The 24756-nt window shown below is 43.7% G+C and overlaps 1 protein-coding gene across 3 annotated transcripts in view; it reads right to left on the bottom strand.

Moving 5' to 3' along the window:
- The window catches only part of FKBP15 (FKBP prolyl isomerase family member 15), a 371570-nt gene that overhangs the window by 320882 nt on the left and 25932 nt on the right, over positions 1-24756 (bottom strand). Inside the window, exon 1 of one of the 3 annotated variants that reach the window (XM_085610368.1) lies at positions 4517-4578. The exons of the other annotated variants lie outside the window; for them this stretch is intronic. Within the exon in view, the coding sequence (XP_085466494.1) occupies positions 4517-4563 (47 nt within the window). The 5' untranslated portion in view covers positions 4564-4578. Of the gene's footprint in view, positions 1-4516; positions 4579-24756 lie in introns of those variants that run through there. 3 annotated transcript variants of the gene reach the window in all.

The raw sequence follows: 24756 nt of genomic DNA, 5'->3' as shown, positions 1-24756 counted from the left end.
ACTTATGTGTTTGGACCTCTAGCCTCATAAAGAGACTAGTATGGTGTGTTTAGAAATAAATACATTATATATATATATATATATATATATATATATATATATATTACCTACTGGCGGTCGCCAGTAGGTAGTTATAGTTAGGACCCCTTTTCCATAGGAAATCCGCAACATTCTATTTTGAATAACTTTGGCGCCGGTCGATGAATCCTCGCGAATTTCTCAAAATAGGTGGGGCGCTACGCTCCGCTCCTACCCTGAAAGTCTCGGGGGGATTCGTCAAGCGGGGGCTGAGATAAAAGGGGGGTCCCAAAACGCGTTTTTCCCATGCATTTTTCCATAGGACCTTTAGAACGAGCTACAGCCCGAACGGCTGAACAGAATTACTAGAAATTTGGCAGAGAGGTAGTCCGTAGGTCAAGGAAGTGCCTTTTGTAGTTTTGGTGTAAATCTGTTCAGTAGATTCTGAGAAAATAGCCTTTAAATCAATATATATATCTGAGCCCGCTTACGGTACGCTTACCGTACGCTTACCGTACGCGTACGGTGGCGTGCGCGAGCGCGATTCTGATTGGCTCTTAGATCTTAGTAAACATTCGAATCGGCCGAAACCAGGAAGCGGCGTCCGCCATTTTGTCTCTCGCACTGAGTGTTATTTATCAAACATGATGCCCAAAAACATGTTACGGGGCTGTTTTGACAACTCCCTCTCACATAGTCATGTTGAGGGAGTCCCCAAACATCCCCCAAGAGCAAAAACGGTTTTATTTTTTTTTCGGCAATTTCACCGAGTACGCTTACCGTACGCTTACCGTAAGCGTACGGTAAAAAATAGAAATAAAAAAAACACTATTCACACTTACCCCACCCCCTGTGCTTTTGGTGGCCGTAGGCCACCAAATGTACAGGGCTTATTACTTAAATAAAAAAACTATATTTTGGCAACATGAAATTATAAAATCGAAATAAAAAAAACACTATCCACATTGACCCCACCCCCTGTGCTTTTGGTGGCCGAAGGCCACCAAATGTACAGGGCTTATTAAAGTTGATAAAAACCGTGCACGGAACGCACTGCGTTAAGTGGGCGCGCACGCCTCGAATGGCGTAAAGTAACTTAGCATTTAAAAAACCGTACAAATTCACTGAAAAAACCATAGGTTTCACACACGTTATAGTTAGGAATTAGCATTTAAAAAACCTTGCAAATTCACTGAAAAAACCATAGGTTTCACACATGTTATAGTTAGCGGAAATTTTACTGATAAAAAACCAATGAAATTGCCCCGTTATAGTTAGTGCTGGCAACTATAACTCACGCGACCGCAATCTTCTGCTGATGACATATGTGTCTTTATAAAAAAAAATATTTGTAATATATGTATAGCTAAAAATGTATGGAAGAAGACATGGGCAAATAAGTGTCTAAATACAGTATTAGCATCAGCAGAGGATTGCGGTCGCGTGAGTTATAGTTGCCAGCACTAACTATAACGGGGCAATTTCATTGGTTTTTTATCAGTAAAATTTCCGCTAACTATAACATGTGTGAAACCTATGGTTTTTTCAGTGAATTTGCAAGGTTTTTTAAATGCTAATTCCTAACTATAACGTGTGTGAAACCTATGGTTTTTTCAGTGAATATATATATATATATATCTGATGTGGTTCCCTTTCATTTGGTCATTCAATAGATTATAGACTGGTAAAACAAGCTGCTTTACATTTCTTCAAGACTTAGCCTGAAGGCTGCTCTCCATAGCTACCACTAGGATAGCTTTCAATAAGGGTTGTCTTCAACCTATCATCAATAAGGGGTTGTTTGGACTGGTGCAAGGTGTCCACTATAATTAGTGGACAACATATACCAGGCCAACTTCTCACAACGTAATCGATAATATATCGATATTGCAGATTTGTAATTTTTTTTGTACAAATACATTTATTAGCGCCACAAAATATCATGACCCAAAAACAATATAATTAGACGTCATCCTGAATGAAGGATGGCATTACTATGCATGCGGTTATCATATCAAAATAAAAAAAGTGACTAACTCGTTCGGACCGAATAGGATTACATGCTAACAGTTCCTGTCTTTGATGCATTGAGAAGCGTTTAAAAAAAAAAAATACTGATCTGTATGTAGATTTCTGAATTAGTTAATTCACTTTAAAAAAAAAAAAAAGTTAAAAATAATGTTACTGTTTATTGTGACTTCAGCAGCAATGACGGGAGGAAGGGGTGCGAGCGAGGAGGCAACAAAGGACGGCCAACCAAGAAAAAACACCAATTTGGGATGTTCGCTGGGAGGGAACCAAGCACACAAAGGAAAAGCAGATGGACAGTATTGACCATCCAGAGTAAAGGAATTTAGAAAGTCAGTCCAACTAACCAACCAGAAGCTCTGGGCGTATTGAATACCTGTATCCTGAATACAGTAGGTTTTAAAGAGACACCTCAAGCGCTGCCTAGGCGAGACATAAAAACTGCAATCTAGTGAAGCACAGCTTTGGCAATAGAGGAGGCAAACTCATCTAGTTAAGCACAGATTTGGCCCATGGACATCATTTAGGAGTTACCCCTGGTTAGCCCCTTGCGACTGCCGACACTGCCTTTGTGACACCTGGCCTCAGGGATTGCAAATTCAGTGCCAAAAACACAGGGCAAGCAACGCATTAATTCATTTCAGCCCGTTTTTCATTACAGCAATAGTGAATAATATTCTGTTATTCACTATTAGTGTAATAAAAAGATGGAGCACTCCTGTTGTGGTAAGTAAAAATGGAAACGTATGTTGTGTGTGTTTGCAGGGGAGTGTGTGTATGTGCAAACATAAGTGTGTGTGTTTGAGTGAGTCTAAATGAGAGTCAGAGACATGTAGCGAGTGACATTCTGTGAGAATGTTGCCCAGATTAACGACGCAAGGCAATGCTTCACCAAAGATGCTACGAAGCCTTGCATCAAAGGGAGAGAAAAACAATGCACCATATCATTTACAATATGGTGCATTGTTTCCCTGCCTGTGCACTGGTGCACTTTGGGCAGCCACGCACCAACGCACACATGCCTGCGCCATAGTGCAAGGATGTGTGCAATCTCTGGGAGGGACCCCTTCCAATACAAAAACTATGCTTTAAGGCTTTACCCACTTTGTAGCGTGCTGTTCAATGCAGCACACATGCAAAGTTGGAAAAAAGAAGAGAAAAGCCTGTCATGAGAAAGTCGTATGATTTTGGTGCAAATTCCACTGAACTAATGTTTGAAGATAGGGATTTGCATCAAAACCCATGGGTGGATGCATGGGAACACCCAATCACCACCCATGGAATGCCCACTTGACTCAAAAGAAAGGAAAGCAGTGCAAAGCGCGATGTTGCGTTACTTTGCGATACTATCCAATGTAAATCAGGATTTGCATTTAATAGTAAATCTCACCCTAACACTTTGCGCCGGTTTCTGTCAGCACGGTGAAAAGTAGGGGTAAACCTGTGCCAGAGTGTCAGTAAGTATGAGTGAGCAGGAGTGAGGTTACTAGTGAATGTGAGTGAGTGAGTGAGTGAGAATGAATAAGAATGGGGTGTAAGAGATGCGAGGGTCATATGACATACCATTTTGGAAAAAAACAGGGGCAAATGTAATATGACGCAACTTCCTGTGATGTAATTATGGTCAAAGAGTATGTGATGTCACTTCCATACCACTGGCATTTTGGGGGATTGACGCCCATGTTATGGCCACAAAAAGTGAACTGCTTTCCAGCTAAACACCGTTTCATCTGATAGCACAGTGCAGCCCAGGCAGGTCTATTTTTTCAATTGAAACCCTCGTGTGCTTGGTCCAAGCACCACTGAAAATCCCACAAGCCATCTATCTACCCCTGTCAAAAACTGAAAAATACAGGGTGGCCAAAAATACGAGCAGCAAAAGAAAAGCTTTGTAAGACCTCATTGGCTTTCACAGAAGATTGAGAATGTGCACTTTCAGAGAAATCCTTGGATCGGGTGATATAATACAAGTGTGCGCATGCTCTGCTTTCTATAAAAAAAAAAACAATTCAGAAAATCCCTTTGTAAACGACCTGTAATTGGCAATCCGCTTGTTTTTGCATGCCTACGCGTAAGTCCACATTTATTCCGCGCATCTTAGCCACTGCCACATAACCAGACTCGGCAAACAGCATATGCACCCTTGGCGACAGGCTTGTACTTAGAGACGGATCAATAAGTATCAATTGCCTGGGACTATACCAGTCCATTACAATGACAAAGGATGAGCCGGTCTGAGGAGTGATTTAATATCCCTGGGACGACGGGAAAAGATAACATGGGCTCGTTGTATATATTGTGGAGATAAAAATGCTAGTCAAAGGGAATGAGTCTATTGTACCATAGCGCTGCGATACACGAAAGGCGCTTGGCATACCCCATTAATAGAAAGTAAATGCCAACTTTTGCAAGGTTTGTCCCCGCTCCCTCCCTCCCCCCAGCCCGTTGCACCCCAAGACCCTGCACTGACCCGTGGATGTGCTGCCAGTGGTACTCCTCGCTCCACACCCCGGACATGGCGCGCACGTCGCAGGTCCCCTTCTCGGCCTCCGTACCGGCTCCAGGTCCCGGTGCGAGTGCAGCTTCGATGAAGTATGACAGGACAGCGCTTCTCCCACTCAAGTGTGAACACGCCAGAAACCCGAGAGCCGGGCCCACCGCATCCACGCGAATCTCAGGGCACGTGTGACATTCAGAAGGTTACTACAGCGGGGCACTCCTAATGGCCCGGGGAGCTCTCCTACTGGAAGCGGGGGGCCGCTGCTGGCGCGCGGGCAGCGGGGACTTTAGGACAGGGGTTCGGGGGTGGCACCACCGCAGCTCTCACACCCACCTGTCCACACAAAAGCTGGGGTGCTGCTGCAGCACCCAGGGGCCCTGCACTTCAGCGCTACGAACTCTGTCAGAGGGAATGGGTGGACGAGAGAAAAGTATCTGGGACGCGCCGTTTTTCGTTTATTAGTCACGCAGCAATTTTAATTGTTGGCGAGCAGTAGTCTATCAGAAGGGGCGGTCACGCCACAAGATTACCACGTGCAAAGCGCCATAAGTCCGGTCCCTGCCTCCAGCACAGCTCAGGAACCAAGGCCCGGGCAAGCAGCATGACACACAAATATGATGTGCACCTCTCGGCAAAAGGACGCGACGGACACTTAAAATTTCAGAGACGGACCTCCTCACAGATATGCAAAGGCCTTGGGTGAGGCAGGAGGACACGGAGGGTCTGAAGCCACATTGCATCGAAAGCGCTAGCTCTGCACTCGTGATACAATGAGGCGTCAGCCTGTAGATAGCCATGTCTTCTTCGGGGAGAGTCCCTATGCTTTACAACAATCCTTCAGTGGCTCCAATCAAATGTCCTTCTCCCGAGGGCCCTAAACACACTATTTTCCAATTGCGGCCACATCTGGCTTTCTTCATCATTGGGGACCAATTACTTTTTCATCTACAAGACACTGAGGAAGCCATCACTTCAAAACTCGCATTCTCCTTCACACTGGGCGCTCAAGGGTAGGTCCATGGATGGAGACGGAACAGTGTAACCCGGAGAATCTTTTATTTCACTAAAATGACTTTCCGTGCATCAATATTTAAGGAGAACAACCCAGTCACTGGAGTGCACGTTTATTAATCACCTGCTGCAGATTGTGTATGATTTTCATTAAGAGCAACAATTAATCTGCACAACCTTCTGTTCTGTTTAACTTTAAGAGGGCCGGGTCTCTGTATTCAAGTCCGTAACAGGCAAAAACACGGATTGATTTCTGAAAAATAAGCGTAAAAACGGCAAGGTAGTCCATGTCGTTGCTGTTTATAATTCACATGCTTTCTTCATCTTGCATTTCCTAAGAGTATTTGCTTTTCCAGGACGTTGTCTTATGGTATTTTGTTTTTTTTTACTGGCAGCATATTACTCTATTATAGTACATTCTTTGAATTGAATCACACCCAAATGTTGATAATGGGGTACGATTGAATTAGCTGAAGGCAGAGTGGGTTTGTCTTAGTGCCCGTCAGTGGGCCAAAACGTTCAGAATACATGGTCATCCAATCCTTGGCCTCTCTGCAAAGCACCCAGAGCAATGGTCAAGTATGCCATTTGCAGTTGTGATTCTAAACAAATGTACGGGTAGACTGGCAATCTATGGGAATTTTACTTTACATGTTTAAGTAACTTACATAATTGTATAGGGCACGACCCTTTTAAGGACACCCCCACTTATTTCATCCCACTTAAATCTCTGCCACTTGTGATACCCGGGACATATCCACCAGGTCAAAGCTGGTGGAACATGTCCCCTGAAAAAGGACCAGAATATGAATTTCATGGAGAAATTGAGGTGGTAACAGATTCCCGCATATTATTCCCCATTCTAGGTGGGATACCATTCAATATCACTAATACTGCACATTGTAATCAGCAATGTGTGGAGTACTATCATACCTTTTTACCGGGCAACTCGTGCTGAGGACTTAAGTACAGTATCTATCAGGTCTAAATAAATAAATAATTTAATTACACAACAAAAATTATTACTTCCTGACCAAGCAGAACTCAGAGTGGGAAAATTAAGTTCTATCTTTTTTCTTGCTGGGTTGCTTGATTTTTTCACCATATACGTAGTAGAGCTAAACAAACGACAATTTTACAATTAACAGTTATTATTTGTGTAATAGCTGCAGCAAACCCTTGAGCGCTTCATTTTTAAAAATCACTTTGTGTAGAATAACTACTAGCCTCATCTAGAGGTGAAATATGGGCAGGCTGCGTGCGTTATCAGTCAGCCCTTTGGCAGAAGGAGACAGAATTTTCAGTTGTTTTTAGCCATAGTAGAGAGGTTTATCGATTCGTAAGAAACCCAAGATCTGTGGTGGATGCGGCTGTCCTAAGAAGGTCAAATGATGATCATACAGTGAGTCAGGTCACCCGTGAGTCAGGTCGCCCAGATTGTTTAAGGGATGAAGCGAGGCTCACAAATGTAATGAAGGAAAGAAAGAGGACGGATGAGAAAGGGGTGTATGTGGAGGGCGTCACCTACCCAAACACAAAGAATCCACTAGAAAAAGAAAAGAAAAAAGTATCAAAATAATTCCCAGAAATAAATCCACAAAAAAGCATATAATTCAAGTTGGGTTAATGCAGATTACAAGGATCTTGTTACCATATTCCTATGGCTGGAGTTGAAGAAAATGTCCATTTCTAATCTAATCTTCTAAATACTGCTTTGCCCAGTCATTCAAAACACTTAAAAAGAAAAACAGGAAGTGAGACATAGCTACTTCTCAAAACAAATGGAAAAGAAAGCGCAAATGTGGAAAGTACTGTCAACCAGTTATCGTTCTGTGAGCTTGCATAGTTAAAGGTCTGTGGTTTTAAAAGTAGACGCTTGAAATCCAAAAAGAAAAAAAATGTTTCTGCAAGTAGCAGGAAGAAAACCGTAGGAGCAACTGGCTTATTAGGGACCGGAGGAGAGATATTATTGTGTATTTGTATTAAGTAAAAGATTTACATAGCATAAACTATACCCCAAAGGAAGTGCTTTATCAACGATAACTTACAGAAGATGCGTAAAAGCAAAATACAATGTCGACAATAGAGGATATACGCAATAAAATTTGGAGCCAGAAACCAAAATCGGGCATGTACTGATTTATGTCGGATATACAAACACACACAGGATTGATTCACTGAGGACGCAACAATAAACCGGTGGTGAGGTACACAGATCATATATAAAAACATCATTGGAACAGGAGACATTTCAAATCTTAAGAAAAATGTGAATCAGGCATTTGTTTGACTCATAAGAGGAATAGATTCCAGGTGTAAGGAGCACGCCCCGAGACTGATTGGAGGGGAGTTCTCTATTCTTCAACAGGTCTGCTCAAAAGAAGAGAGTCAATGATCGAAGATCTTTTGTGATCCTCAGTATTTTCACTAAATGGTGCTGAGCCCCAGAGTGCACGGCTTTAGGAAAAATACAGGCCATTTTGAAAAAAAACTAGCTTCAGTAGGAAGCTATTTATTTAAGGGTGATAATAGGTGAGATGTAATCGGAGTGTTCCGGATACCAATATAGCGGTTATGTTTTGGTATGCTTTAAGTAGGGCAAGATTTATATTGGGAATATTACGTAGATGGAAAGAAAGTACCATCAACAAAATACAACTACTTTTGACAAATGCAAAAACACGGATAGCTTTTCCTTAAGAGAGATGAATTTACTAAACTAGACTCTCCTAATGGTGTGACTTAAGAAGAGCTGTGGGGAATAAATTCAACATGCCTCTCATTCAGGAATTCGCTTCTGACCCATTCTGCGCATGATAATTTAGGCAGCCTTCAAAAAGCTCACTGATGGAGCAAAACAATAAGAATGTTTTAGTAAACCAGTTTGATTGTACCTAGTGTGATGGTTGCTCCATCTCAATGAGATGAAGCAGCAGGTGGAGGTCATCAATGAAGGGCAATTTCTGTGGATGAAGCACTGCGGTGTGTCGTTTGACCAGGTTTCTCTGGCTGAAGAGAAAACCAAAATACAAAGACGGGGAGCCGTGTCAAGCTGCATTGATGCCAGTTTAGGTGATTCCTGAAGTTGGCTTATGGGCATGGGGTGAAACAAAGAACTGAAGGTGGCCTGATGGAACTTCTTCCCTTGTCCACTCTCCCCAACTAAGCACCTCCTGGACTTAGAATTCACTAATCATAGCCATCACTGGAACAAGACTACAGGAGCAATGCAGGTCTGCGAAACAACTAAAAAGGAGTCACAATTCACTCATCTTGCATTGGCTCCATTGACCCCCACTGTTCCATTACATGATTTTAAGACAGCTCACCATAGTGCAGAGAAAGCCTCTAGCTGCGAGCTCCAGGCTTTTAGCCGGTACACACAGGTGCCAAATATTGAGGACACCTTCTAAAGGCTTGCAGTGAGTAGCCAAATTCAAAAGGAGTACCAAAAGTGGAAGATTTGTTATCAGTGATAAGGGCTAGAGGGGTTAGGATGCCCTACTGTTAGAACAGAGATTAATACATTTTGATTGATAGAATAAAATGTAACCACATTTATTAATGTGAATTCTCCCAAAGCGTTATTAAGTCATCTCAGTGCAATAGAAATCGGATGTCAACCGTGGTTTTTATTTTTCTAGAAATCTTCAATCTACATGCCACTTTCAAGAATTCGGGCAGAAGCATTTAGATCTTTGAATTTCCAGGCTACACAACTATTAGGATAGTTGAATGTATCTTCTGAACTACCACCGAAAACTAAACACCCAGGAATTAGCAACCCAGCTCAGTTGACTCGGTCATTTATCCACAGGCTGATAAAAAGGAATGGCAACCAATTTAATTTTGGTAATAAAACATTACGTAGAGCACTACAAATCAAAGGACTATGACTGCAAACTGTATACAAAGCAAATACTGAAAAAAAGCCAATAGGTGGGAGCGGATTCCTGGCTATCATGCTCCATGTCCTGTTAACTCCGGCAAGCAAGCCAGCATGGGTGGAGACGAGACATTGAACAAAAGGTCGGCTGTGAAGGGGGAGGTAGGCACATATTAAGATAAAACTAAGTTCCTGAAGAAGGCTACAGATTGTTGGAGGTGTGAATAACATTACTCCAGAAAAAGATGCACTGAACCACCAAATCAGAGATGGTCACAGACAACAGCTTTGGAATGTGTACAATAAAACCTTTTGGCCAAGATTCACCAACACAACACACAGGAATACACTAAAGCTGAACTCACACATAGAACAGATACAGCAAGGGTAGCAGCAGTGGCAGCTTTCATTGGTTAAACAGATAATATAAAGCATGGGCCAGAAAACTATATACTTTTCATAATGAAGACCTACAGCACACCCATCAGCAGTACCACCTTCCCTCACACCCTGAAAGTTTAAAGTTTAAGCAGTAGTAGAAATGTCCCTCACTCATACAGAGAGAAATCATGTGGAGCAGTGAAAGCTTATCACATACACAGAGGCATATTTGATTTCTACATCAGATAAATGCCTCCCCCACCAATAAATGCATTTTCTGGTAAATAGTTGGGTATGGGTGCTTTTAGGGCCAGATGTACGACCATTTGCTTTGCGATTCGCAATTTGCGAGTCGCAAAAGCAAATGTACAACAGTGTCAGAGACACTGTTAGCGATTCCCAATGGCAGTGGTTCCCAAAGTGTGCGCCGCTGCACCCCGGTGCGCCGTGATGAGAATTAAGGGGTGCCGCGCCGCCGCTCAGGATGTGGGTCGTGGAAATTGCAGCTGCAATTCCTCCCCCTCCTTTGTGCTGCCAGGTCATGTGATCCCAGCCCTCGCCCTCTGCATCTCAATGGCTCCATTAAGGGCTGCGCTCATCAGCCCCAGCGCCTTACCTGCTCCTGCTGCCCCAGTGGCGAGCTGCTCATTGCTGGACTCCCATTGTCCTTGCAAATAAGGCCGGCCAGGGAGAGGCCTCCCGTGCAGGGGGGCTCTGTGATTACAGCTAATGGGCCCAGATGAGTGGTCACTCCCCAGATCAAGGGCGCCTTTTTAATCGTACCCCCGGGGGGGCTCGTCTAGATAGAAACATCTCTGGCTTCAGAGCAGCGAAGAGTTAAACGAGGCATCCTTCGGAAATGCAGAGGTGAGCATTTTATTGTCTGACTGGAACAGCACCGAGAAATCAGTATACTCGTCTCTCACACGAATAACTTCAAGAAAGCCGTATGTTATTCTGTAATTCAAAGAACTTTGTTTTCTGATAAGAATAATCAACAAGCCTTTTATTCTCTGACAGAAATACATTTACTGAGAGACGCGTCCTTCATTCATGGTGAAACCGGAATCAGCAAGTGACATTTTTCCTTGAAGACAAATAACTCTTTCAGAGATGGGTGTATTGTTTATTCTTCCACGACGATTTACTTAAAAACTTTAAAACTATTATTATTATTTTTCATTAGAAACTTTATGATGAGTCTCTTTGGAGTTACCTCAAAGGCAGTGAAGTGACTGCTACAGAGATAAGATTTTTTTTTTCATCCTGAGGCTGAAGGCAAAAGTGGAGAGCCCGATAGGGACCCATCTTGACACCTGCTTTTTAGAACTGCACCGGCAGGACCCAGCCCACTTAAAACACTGGTTAGATGGGATCTGGTGAGCCATCTTGAGTTCATCAGAGCCCACCCCACGTAAACTTCTTCTAACGCCACAGAGCTCCTTGAGCCTTTCTCTAGCATTGAGATGTACTTTATAAGATCTTTGTGATTGCAAATAAAGTTTTACGATGGTGATTGCTACTCTCTGAATCCTTCATCACGTCTAGGCTTGATTCTTCATGTAGACCAGTGGTTCCCAAAGCGTGCGTCGCGGCACCCTGGTGCACCAGTAAAAAAATGGTGGGGAGCCACGGCCAACTGCCAATTAGGTCAAGGGAGCCACGGGTCAAAAAAGTTTGGGAACCACTGCCCAATGGGGTTGCAAAAAGCGAGGCTCGTGAATATTAATGAGCCACTCGCTATTTGCGACCTCATTGGAAATGGCTGGCCCTCCCAGGGATGGTGGCCTACTCAGACAAAAGTACCCGACCAAATCCAAGCTTGAATGGTAAACCCCTAGAGAGAGTATCTGCTTTCGATTATCTCGGCATAACTATCACAGAAACAATGGACTGGGGGGCTCAAATCAAAAAATCAACTTTGAAACTAGCACAAACATCAGGGGGCTTAACGAAGGGTTTTCGAAAATCCAGCCATAAACCGGTGAGCCCAGCAATAGAAATATACAAGGTCCAAGCCAGGGGAGCGGCACTGTATGGAGCAGAAATATGGGGTCCTCGTTGTTCTGATAGTCTCACGCAGACAGAAAACACCTTTCTCAGGCAACGGTTTGGCCTCCCACAGAGCACCCCACTCACGCCTCTCCGATTGGACCTGGGGGTAAGGGCTATTGCTGAAGAAGTTAATCTTAGACCCCTTTTATTCTGGCGACGTCCGTGGGTTACCCCAGAACTCTTAGATTACAGGGACGAAATAAGAGAGGTGATGAGTCTACTGGGGGCGGGTAAACTACCCAGGCTCTCTTACATTCGACACATTTCAGAGAATCTGGGACGGGGCAATCTTGGAGTTGACCCAGAAGAGGCATGTGCCACAGTGTCCAGGAAAGAGCTAAGGGACTGTTATCGGGGGTCTAAATTGGCTCAACTCCAGAGCAATTCTTTAGTAGGTAAGCTAACTGCAGTTTTCTTAGAAACTAAGGACTGGTTTAGCTTAGAGCCGGCACTGAACGACATCAAGCCGACAACTGTCATAAAGCTCTATCTGCAGTTTAGATACGGGGGCTTTGCCACTCCGCTCCTTTACATATAAATGGGCGGGCTCGCAAACTCTGGGGTGTCCGGCCTGTGACTGTTCCACAGAATCAGATTTCATGTGTTTTTTTGCTGCCCCGGATACCACAAAGCGAGGAAACGGTGGCTGGTCCAGATATGCAGAAACCTAGGTACCAGGCGCTGTTCTGAGGCTTTTAGGATACTGAAACACGATACTAGCCTCCCTATAGTATATTCGGTAGCAGGCTTCTTATTTTCTATGTGGTGCACTCACAGAGCATTTTTAAAACCAACCTAATAAAGGAGGTCTATACTCTTGTACAACAGTCGCCAAATGAAGGAATTTTAAAGGGATTATCTGTTTTATTGTTCAATTGAGAACTATTTTAATGATGTAACTTATTTATATTTCGAATTCATTGACATACTGGTTCGTTGTTTCTGAGAATTGACCGCTTTTAGCGGTGAAGATAAAGCTCTGACCTCTCAAATTCGGACTGGTGACCTGCTCACATATTTTGCACATGTACTTTGAATTGACAATACTCTCCCCATCTCGGATTGATATAGCGATCTACATGAATGGACCCCTACTCATTGAGTCGCTACCATAGATTGCACTATACTTTACACTGCTCCAGGTCACACCTGGGAATGTCTTAACTAATTGCTTATACTGCATGTACCCGATTTTTTTACCCCTTTTTTCTCCATCTCGATTTTAAAGTAACTGAACTCTATGGTATTTTACATGTGCTGCTAAGGTCAAATTGGCCGAAATAAAGTTATTATTGAATTGAATTGCTACCTGCACATAATAGATACAAGTGCCCCAGACATTATCCTTCGCCACCCGCATGCTCTCAAGTGCTCATTCGACTTGTGCTTTTCTTGCATCCGCAGCACAGGTTCTGTGCTCAATTTGTAAAAAAAAAAAAAATATATATATATATATATATATATATATATATATATATATACATACACATATATATACATACACACGCACATACATACACCAGGGCTCTCGTTCCCGTCAGGAGGCCGCTGCAGCTTGCACCACACATAGCATCATTGGCAGGACTGCCAGGGGCAAACAATACAACTACTAACCATCCCACTCCTACAAGTGTGACAATTCCGACTATCCAAGGCCCCCAAAGCTATAAGTAAGAATGGCTTGGGCAGCAGGTAACAGTAATTTTTAATGTTTATTGAAATAATAATTACCTGTTGATGTGGTCATCTACAAATTAGCCAGACAGCGCCACCATGTGGCAGACTGTCACAAGCGCCGGTGTTGACAATGCAGTGTCGGTGTCGAGCACCGCAATGGAAATCACTGGCACAAATTAAGCACTGCAGGTCCTTCTCCGGACTACACCAACTCATTCGATCCTTGGCAGCTCTTCACGCAGCAGGAACCCGCCGCCTCCCCTCCTCTCTCAGGCCCGAGCCAGCTCTTCACACAAGCCAGTCAGCTTTTCAGGTGGCCGTGATTTTCCAGGCTTTCTGTCAGTGTTGTCGCTGCAAACAGTCTGCTGTGCCTTCTGCTGCAACTTCAAATAAACCATCTGGAATGTATTTGTCTGCTCTTTGACTTGCAACGTCCACTCCTTTTACTTCAGCGACCCTTTGCGAGTGTAACGGAAAACAAGCATTAACGTGACTCATTGCTGTGTGGATTCAGGTTCTCTCAAAATTCGCTAATACACAATCAATCAAGTTCAGCAGCAGCCTGTTACGATCTGCGCCAGTTGCTGGACACCCGTCAAATTTAGCCAACTGTAGTGATTATACGTGTTTATGTTCCGTTGTCCCGAGCGGGAAAATGAATACTATGCGGCTATGTCCTTCGCACAAAATAACATTTGCCAGTGTTTTTTTAACCTGCCAATATTTGCGTGAAAAACCCCATCAAGGTCAGTATGGTAATGGCGCAAAGGATGGACTCTTCATTGGGCAGCAAACTCCCGTTTACATCCGAATCGAGATTACCGGCGAGACTGGGTACCAAAACCAGCCCTGACAGAAAACTTTAAGCTACAGCCACACTAATACTTGTTAGTGGACACACCCGTCTTTAAGTGTGCAGGGGTGCTCTGCCCTAAAGAAATTTTTAGGAATAATAAAGCCAAACCGCTTAAATTAAAGCATATTTTTCCAAACGTGTTGCTCGGAATATTTCACACCAGCAGTCCTGACAAGGCGAGCTGTTGGCTTTGCCAATGTTTACCTGTAAAATATGGTTTTAAAAAAAAGAAAAATACTGGAGGAACAACAAACATGTTTTGGTATACATTGAATTCAAAGTTTTCAATCTTAATAAGTGGAATGGTTTACTTTCCAAATATGTTTCACGCAGGTAACTCTAAACAGAATTTAAATATATATGGAAGGGTCAGAATGTAAAAGGAAGCGCTGGTTAAGGCCTAATCCACTTTCCACATGATTAGGTCATATAGGGCCATATGTAGGTAGGGACCCATTTACCACTTCATAAATACCGAATTTTACCGATTCGGTATTTATGAAGTGGTAAATGATATGTAGGTAATGAGTCGGTAATATTTACCGATTCGGTAAAAGTCGGTAATTACCGAATCGGTATTTACCGATTCGGTAATGAGGCATACCTTCCCATTGATGGGAAGGTATGCCTCATTACCGAATCGGTAAATACCGATTCGGTAATTAGGGGAACACATGCAAGGGTGGCAGGGTGTCACATTGACACCCTGTTGCACCCCTGATTCGGCCACGTGTGCACATGTGGCACACATACATGCCCTAAGGGCATGTATGTCTGCCACATTGCACACTTCTAAGCGCTTAAAAATGCTTAAACACATCCATTAATTATTTACCACCAACTATTAGTTGGTGGTAAATACCGACTCCTAAAAACACCCACACACTCCCCCTACATCTCATTTCTGTATTCGGAATTTACCGAATCGGTAAAATTACCGAATCGGTAAAATTACCGATTCGGTAATTTTACCGATTCGGTAAATTACCAAATACAGAAATGAGCCCCCTACATCTCAAAAGCCAAAATACCGGTCGGTAACGGTATAATTACCGAAAATCGGCCGTTACCGACCGGTATTTGGCTACCTACATGAGGCCCTTAGTCCTCTGTAGAAGCCCAGACAGCAGATGTATGGACCTCCAGGAAAAGTGTTACAAGTACACCTTCTGCCTAGATGCCAGCTGAGGGCGGCAGGTGGCCTTTACCCCAGTGTCATAAAAGCCTCTGTGTACCAAAGTTTGTGTTTTCATACAATATGTGGATTTCAGGAGATGAAACAAAAACAACCCTTAAAGTCTGCTCATCAGTCATACCCCAGTAAACAGGACTATTCCTAGGCTTTCAGAGCAGTGGTCTTCAAACCTTTTAATGCTGCGCCCCCGTGCTCCCTCCAACTATATTAAAAAAAATACCCCAAAAAAACACGCTGAGGTCCCCCAGAATTTTTCAACATTATTTTATTAAATTTGCAATGTTTAAAGATGTGTAGATTTATTTAAACATTACAGTTATGATAAACATTTTAAAATGCAATCAAATACATGATTGCCAAACACACTATTCTGGTTACCAAGGCCTTACTAACCTGTAAAGGTATCTACAGTGTAATTATCCGAAATGGGGTTGAGGAGGTTTGAAGAATTCTTAGAGTCCCTTCCCTTTTGACACACTCCCCGCAAGATATAAATGACAAACAATGTTAATAATGGCACATTACAGAGTGCCTTACTGCTGATCATTTGTTTTCTGCACGGTTATGAACATGATGCTTCTTTTAACCAAAGCCCAGCCCCCACCCTGGGATCAGTTGAGTCCCCCCCAGGAGGGCCGCCCCACAGTTTGAAGACTGTAGTTGTAGAGGCACATTCAGAGGAGAGAGGAGAAACACAGAGCGGGTTTTGAGGGGCTGGGAGAGTAGCACACAAAGCGAGGCAGAAAACTTGCACGCTCATGGAAAGCTCAATTAAAAAAATAGTAGATCCCTACATGTGACCAGTGGTAAAATGATTTTATTGTTTCAATTAATACAAATTGTTACAAAAGACTATGCATAATGTGTACTTCCAAGATCCTTCTTCGACAATTAAGAAAAACAATATCATTTCAATTCATTTCATAGTCATATCGAAAGTGAAAATAGAGGCCCATGGATACTTGATATATGCGCACGGTTTTGGGCTTAGAGTCTTCTGTTAAGCCAAGGATCGACCTTTACTTAAAAGCTCTAAGTTTTTGGCAAATTTTGCTAGTCTAGCCAGTTCCATGGGGATCTCTAAATTTAAAAGAAGCTTCATCGCGTCCGTGCAGGTATGGACGCCATATTTTAAAAACAAGTGTTTTAATAAAGTGCGACTTGTGAGACTCAGTTCAGGGCAGATGCACAGTCGGTGGGCCAGGGACTCCTCGAACTGAGGGCAGACTCTACAGGAGGTAACCACCTCTAACGATTTCCAGCGAGTATTAATGTCTTTTATTGGCATGGCATTAAGTCTGACCGAAAGGATTTGCTTTAGTATTGGTTTATTCAGAGCTGAATCAAGGTAAGGCTGCCACAATTTGTCCTTATAAGAACTGACTAGTATCCCATTATTGCTGCTGGAGGACTCTATAGTCGCTATGTCATCCTGCTTTGATAGTATTCCAACTTGTTTCCTTTAAATTGTTTTAAGCAGGCCCGGTTGATGAATAAATTAGCCCCAGTCAGACAGATCAAGGTGCAACTTCGTGAGGGTGGTTGAAGAAGCGTCTGCCCATTGGTTTTTCCTTCTCGTAAAAACTTTTTTCAGGGTAGCTTTCATGGTGTCTGGGGGGGCAGCGCATGTCCCTTGATAATAACGGATGACCGAGGCCCAATATTCATAAGATTGTTTGCTTAATCCAAATTCCAGCCTAACTATCATGTTTCTGGCATAGGCCGGTATCTGGAAAATCTGTTTGAATGTGCAGCAGTTGGTAGACTATGATGTTAAATAGAGCCCCGGAAAATACTAGTTGCCCGTAGGCCGTATGACCTTTCGAATAGGCTCAGTTGACGCACTGCATAGTTTTTAATTTAGTTTGCAAAGGGCGTACGTCACCGCCTTGGCTTTAGTTTCTATAGTTGTGATCTGAGCTGTCGGCTTGCCATTTTTCATGATCCATGTCCCCAGGTAGTTATATTTGGTTGTTGCTAATATTTTCAGGTTGCCCATTTTCCATAGATGTGTAAGTTTGTTGGGGTGTTTTCCAAAGATGACTACCAGTGGAAGGATAGAGGTCAATCTTTCAAAAGGATTCTCAAGAGGCTATGCTCCAGGGGAGAGACTGACTCAAGAAGAGGAAGGCAAGCCATCGAATAAGAAGCAAGCGACAGTGACAATAAAGACACAGTAAGCAATCAACAGACTATAGGCTCACTGAAAGTTTACAATAGGCCTTTCTCAACCAGACTGCTTGTGTTGACTAGCAGGCAAGACCTAAAAAGGAACCATGGGTGTTTCTGCCTAACACCACACCTAACATTTTGACTTCTAGTATTTTTTACTTCAGAAAGCATCAACGTGCAAAAAATCTAAGCATTAAAATAGAGCAACTTGCACAAATGTATAGTCCCACAAATCTAGGCATGTCATTTTAGGATTTCCTCTCCCAAAAAGTTAAAACTCTCACAGCATATGCTGGACTACCATTCACTACGCACTCTGTGCACTCTTCAACATAGCTCAAGACCTGGCTTCTACACTCATTATTTTTAACACTTCCCTATACTCTTGTAATGCAAGCGTTTACCTTGATATGCTTCCTGCCTTTCACAGTAGACTCCAATGCTGGTGCTGGCCAAATCCATTGACTGCTCAATGGATCTAGCCAGAACCACCGGCTTACCAAATGTCTGATTCTTTGCTAACCAGAGCTTACTCTGAATATTATTTTAAACTGACCCAGTAAAAAAATGGATCAAAATCTGTTTTTCACTATGTTATGCAAAGCAGTGATGTTTCATCCATGGCGTCACCACTGCACAAGTAATGCGCATAAAACCTGTGCCAGTCCATCACCATGTTACCTTCCCAGGCAAAACAATCCTCATGCTTGCTCATAGCTTTTTTTTTTTCCCGTGCCTTTCAGCTTGAGCAGCAGGTTTAATGACTACGGGCCTCATGTAGGAAGCCAAATACCGGTCGGTAACGGCCGATTTTCGGTAATTATACCGTTACCGACCGGTATTTTGGCCATTGGTATGTAGGGGGACAAACTTTGCTTTCGGAATTTACCGAATCGGTAAAATTACCGAATCGGTAATAATACCGAATCGGTAATGTTACCGAATCGGTAACTTTTCCGAATCGGTAATTTTACCGATTCGGTAAATTCCGAAAGCAAAATCGAGATGTAGGGGGAGTGTGTGTGTGTGTTTAAGAGTCGGTATTTACCACCAACTTATAGTTGGTGGTAAATAATGAATGTATGTGTAAATGCATTTTTACGCGCGTAGCAGTGTGCAATGTGGCATACATACATGCCCTTAGGGCATGTATGTGTGCCACATGTGCACACATGGCCGAATCAGGGGTGCAACAGGGTGTCAATGTGACACCCTGCCACCCTTGTATGTGTTCCCCCCATTACCGAATCGGTATTTACCGATTCGGTAATGAGGCATACCTTCCCATCAATGGGAAGGTATGCCTCATTACCGAATCGGTAAATACCGATTCGGTAATTACCGACTAGTAACGATTCGGTAAAAAATACCGACTCATTACCTACATACCAGTTACCACTTCTAAAATACCGATTCGGTATCGTTCGGTATTTTAGAAGTGGTAACTGGTATGCTACCTACATGAGGCCCTATATATTTATGTATACACATAAACACTTGCTGTCGTTTGGATCACACTGTAGCTGTCAACCTATGCACACTTTGAAGAGGTGAGCTCATCTTTCCAGTAGACTGAGGGTTGGGTTTCATACTTTGATGTCTTTTGACTGACATACTCCTAATAGGCAAAGTCAGCGAACGCCTATCCAAAAACGTGCAGGGCGTTAGACCCCTTGACAAATTTCATATACATTTTAAGTGTATCTGATGTGGCAGAACAAACAGAACTACTGGAGAAATCCTTCCTAAAAATGACATCAAGCCGCCATTTTTTCCTTTACGCAATTACCAATGTCAGTCTTTTAAATATCTCACATAGGAATCCCAAAATGTTCAATCTTCTACCGATGTTACAGTGCCTCAACCTACATAACTCTTTTGCCAGTGCACATTCTCCACAAAATGTCTCCACAGCACTACCACTGGCTTACGTTGTAAGTCTTGCAAAAAAAAAAAAACACTACACTAAAATTCCAGCTTTTTAAACACAACAGTGAGGGTTGCACAACAACGGTCAGCTGACGATACTGGATGCAATTCACCAAATATTGTTTACAAGAGTTGCTGGAACAAATACTGTTTATCACATCAAAGTCTGCTGTGTTGGATTTGCCAATGTGGGTTAAAAAGAAAATGTATTTCTTTCTCTATAGAATGCACATAGTAAAGGATAACTGAAAGTGATAATCAGTTTGATGGATTGTACTTTTCAGATTTAAAATAGTCACTATGCATTCCAATGGAATCACTTCCTGGAAGGCAGAATGACATACCATACAGCCAACAGAATGAGGTTATACTCGTCTGGGTGGAGCCAATGCAGATTCTATGTATATTTTAAAGAAATGATAACAACAGGCAAGCAAATGCAGAAAGAACAACTGATGGACAGAATGCAGAACAATGTCATACATTCACCCCAGTACAAAGACCTGGGCCTAAATCCATCGTTTTTTTGCTCACCATGCCATTCCAGTTTGAACCCAGCCATATGCAAATCAGTCCTGACGCTGTGCCTCATGGGAACAATCCAGCCCGAACTGCCAGGTCAGGTCCTCCCTGGACTGGAAACAAACATTCTAGGACCGGTTTCGGTGTTTCACCCCTCATCAGCCAGGATAGCTTGACTCCAGTGGCACAGGTAAGCACACAGCTGCGCTGAGAAGCCAGGCCAAAAATACATGAACAAGTAACATGCTCCTCCAGACCCCTCCCTAATCCGAGTCACACCTTCACCAGACTCAAACAGCAGCCACAAATAAACCTTAGTTCTAGTTACGGGTTCCCCAGGGTACCTCAGCTTCCATCCCACTTCCTTGCCTCCAGGAAATCCCAAGCAAAATGGGCTACATAAAAATAATGTTCTCCTCTCATAAAATACATTGAGTTTCATGGAAAACTGAAATGAAGCATAAACGGTTTTTTTTTGCTTTTTTTAAGACAATTAAGTCGTTTATTCCCTTGCAGTTGATCTTTTTCCAGGAAAATATGGATTTTACAGCCTCTGAAGGACATGTCTCTCTTCCGGACAACAGCACTCATCTCGGTTTCCCTTCTAAGATGGCATTTCCAGTTCTATAACAGTCACACCTGCAGAGGTTCTCGTACCAGGACCTCTGATTGCAATCTTGGATTCTCCCATCTCTTACCACCTCCAAGACTGTTGTAATCCATTAGACATTTGCCTAATTTGAACAGTGCCACACAAGTTCCTTTGTGGCAGCTCCAGAGGACTTTGATACAATATGGATAGAAGCGGTGCTGAATGTTACCTAAATGCAACAACTAATTAGATTTGGAGGAATAAGTTCAACAAAAACATACAACCCAAAGCAGTGGAAATCACAGGTTAGGCCAGCACGGCAATTTCATATGAACCACATTGGAACTTTTTAAGGTTTTGAGCTATAAAAGATTACTCCTTTTCCACCTTGTCAAGTGCTACCTTAAAATAATCAGACATGCAATTTATTACCACCCGAAAACTGTGCATTAAGAAAACTTCACAGTATTAGTAGGGCCGTGACCTGGTACCCTTATTGACAGGTGGAGAGAAATCTAAAATTGCCACCAGTACTGGAGCCTTTTGGAGAAGCCACTGAAGTTTTAAAACAAGCATTGGTAATAGGTCTGGCTTTAAAAGCAAAAGTCTTCAAAACATGGGGCGTGACCCCTCTGGGATCTGTGACTGCATTCCCAGAGGGGCGCCAATGCCTCTGTAAGTACTTGCAGATGAAGATGGCCTGAAGGCACGACTTTGTTTACTTGGCACGTTTCCATGTTATCTTCATTTAGAAGCAGCAGTTAAAGTGTCTATAAAGAGCACGTCAACTAGGGCAGAGAAGACAGCCTTCTTTGCAAGGCAGTAGCTATCACTAGTGAAGCAGGTACAGTACAATTGAGGTCAAGGGGTCTGAAGGGCTCACTGTATCACAATTATGTCTGTCTTAATTGAAAACAAAGTGTATAGGGGGTTATTTTCCTTGCTAGCATTAGGGCAGAGGACACAAGTGCAGCAAAAAGGAAGGACAGCACACGGGAGATCATTTTTTTATGAAAGGGAGGAGTGGAACTAGGGAACCAGGTTCAACGTCATGGCATTGGCTCAACATCCTGTGATTCAAGGAAAATCACGTAATCTCCTTATGCCTTAACAAAAATAACTTTGGCCTAGTGTAATGTAATGTAAATGGTGCTCGTGTAGAGCACTTCAGTGCTCTTGGGACAAGTTTGTGCTGTATAAAACTCAAAAATGACAGTCTTTTAAGATTGCAGTGATCCTCAGGCATGGTGTGGAAGGGGAGAAATAGGCAGAGGAGATAACCTGCTACTCAGGGCTACAGCTGCCACTAGTGCAGCAGGTGCAGTTGCATTGGGGCCTATGAGTACGAGGAGCTTGCAACACCTCAATAATGGGGACTAGAGTTTCTTTGGTCAATTATTGTTTTTGCTTGAGGACTATGCTCTTTTATAAATCTCACATGTATTGTGGATTATGAGCTACAGAAAAGCTCTCCCTGAAATTATCCCATAGGCCTCGCCCTGGCACTCAGCCCTAACCCTCCCGATTTCCCACACCTTGCCATACATTTTGAAGGAGAGGCTCAACTTTAAAAACATTGCTTTGGGAGGCTGAGCGCAAAAACGTTTGAAGACCTCTGCTCTAAAGGAATGTTGTACAGTATTGTGAAGAATTACAGGTCGATATTAGCGGAACAGATTTGTATGAAAGCAAAGAACTGTAGAATAATATTGGTGTTGTTTTAAAGGTCAAGTGACAGTTGCACTGTCAAGCGAGACCTAAAAAAGACTGCGTAGGCTAATGACTGCTCTCCTTCCATCTCCGCATGGAGAAACACACCATGAATTATCCAGGACAATTTAACAGCTCCATGATATCATGTGTACGTCCCTGGAAGTTCAAACTCGGGCAAGGCAGCTGGATAAATAAATAAAATCATCACAGCTAGGTGGAGGGCAAGCAATCTTTTGTGGAAGCAAACAACTTTTGCTAAATCATACTATGTACTCCTGGAGCCTAATATGTGGACAAAGCCAAAGACACCTATGCTGGTGATTCTCAAATAGTTGGCTGGTGACAGCTGTGCTATCAAGTCAGACCATAATCCTACATAGCTATAAAAGGGCATATTGCCACTTTGTTAGACCTGTCAGCCCTTGGGCTGTTCCCTCATTTGATTTTTTTCCCCTTTACCCTCTCATTTTTTTCTGTCCACTAACTTCTTTTTGGTGTTGATGTAGAGGCTCTGGGCGCTCTATTCTCACTATCTGAGGGAGAGGCGCAAGGTGCTTCACTAGAAAATGGAGGAAGGGGAAGAGTGGTTTCACAAAATGGTGGTCCCAACTGTCGCCTCAGAACCTGGGCCATAGACTGCCATGAGAGGTTCCGGAACCTTCTGGACCACTCTGGCCAGTCATGTCCCAGGTTATAAGTAGAGGTGGTGGGGGGGTCGGCCATTTTGTGGAGGTAGATGAGCTGTGAGGTAGTCAGGAGTAAGGCACCTGAGTGGGGAGGTGGCTGCGCTAGATAGGGAATTGACAGGTCTCCGTGACTTCCCTCATCAGCTGATACCACCCCCAACCTCTTGACCGGTCCCTGATCACAGCCTATGACTGTGGGGGTTATCGTTACCTTGGGGGCCTCCGTGTAGACAGAATCCCTGAAGGAGGACCAGGGGAGGAACCGCCGATCAGGACTACCTTTCCCTCATGCCTGTTGTTGCCTGGGATTTTGTAATCTAACAGGCCCTAGCGACTGTCCATCGTCCCTGGCTGTAGGGGAGGTGGTTGTGCCCAATAATCCAGAGATTGGCTGGCCTACTCATCTGCTCCGAGGTGAGCCCTGCACCCTTAATTTCAGCCCCCCCCTGCCATGAATCCCTGCCTGGAGTACTCACCGCCGCAACCCCAGGATTAGGAGATTGCCTGAGATCACCAGGGAGTGGCCTGTCGTCACCGGGAGGTCTGGGGAAGAGTCAGGACTCCTTGGTGTGGGCCAGCGAGTGAGCGATGCGTCTGACAGCGGAGGAGAAATTGCATCCAGGAAGCGAGGGTCGGGAGGCCTTGAAGCAGCCATCCCGGTATCAGGTGACAGAGGCAGACGCAGACGCGCCGCCCCACTGTTGCCGGGAGGAGGATGCGCCCCCGCGTGCCGCAGGCGGCTGCGGGCGCGCCTTCCAGCAGTCGCGGAGTGGGTACGGGACCGCATCTGGCTTACGGAGCCGAGTAGGGTCCGGGGACGACTCTGCACCAAAGTTTTGAAGAACGGAAGAGCGGGGCTTCCTCCCGTGAGGAGGACTCCAAGGTTGTACAGTAAGCGGGGTATAATAGGAAGGGGGGAAAGGCACCGATGATTACGAAGTGAAGGCCAGTTGATGGCCTGACAGACCCGGCTGCCGGTCCTAAGGGAAGCCAGGTTCAATGTTAAAGTTACCAGTGCGATGAAGTAAATACCTGCGAGACTGTCTACGAACTGGGAACTTCCAGAATAGCGCTAGGAGAAATGCTCAAATTCAGTAGCTCGTTTTTCAGTAACAGTGGAAGTTTTACGCGCTATGTACAAATGCAGTAGCTTGTTTTCCAGTAACAGTGGAAGGTTTATGTGCCATACTCAAATGCCATAGCTCGTTTTTCAGTAACCGTGAAAGTTCCATGTGCCATGTTCAAAGGTAATAGCTTGATTACCAGACACAGAGAAAGATTCAAGTGCAATGCTCAAATGAAATAGCTTGATTCCCAGCAGCAGAATAAATTTCCAGCCTAGCGCCTGATTGTAGAAGATTAATCATAAGTGACAGTCTAAGACTTGGGAAGTAAAGCGTTTAGAGTAATCATCTGACTGAAGAGCTTCGTGTGGGCTTGTTGACCATCTGAAATTCCGTACCATGAGAATGTTACGTGGGGCGCTACATGTGGGGATTTAATTAACGCTCCAGAGTCTAGGCGCTGGATTGATA

The sequence above is a fragment of the Triturus cristatus genome, chromosome 1_2 (genome assembly GCF_964204655.1).
Source record: "Triturus cristatus chromosome 1_2, aTriCri1.1, whole genome shotgun sequence".
NCBI lineage: Eukaryota > Metazoa > Chordata > Amphibia > Caudata > Salamandridae > Triturus > Triturus cristatus.
The sequence above is the reverse complement of the archived record's forward strand: the minus strand, read 5'-3'. Positions and strand labels throughout refer to the sequence as shown.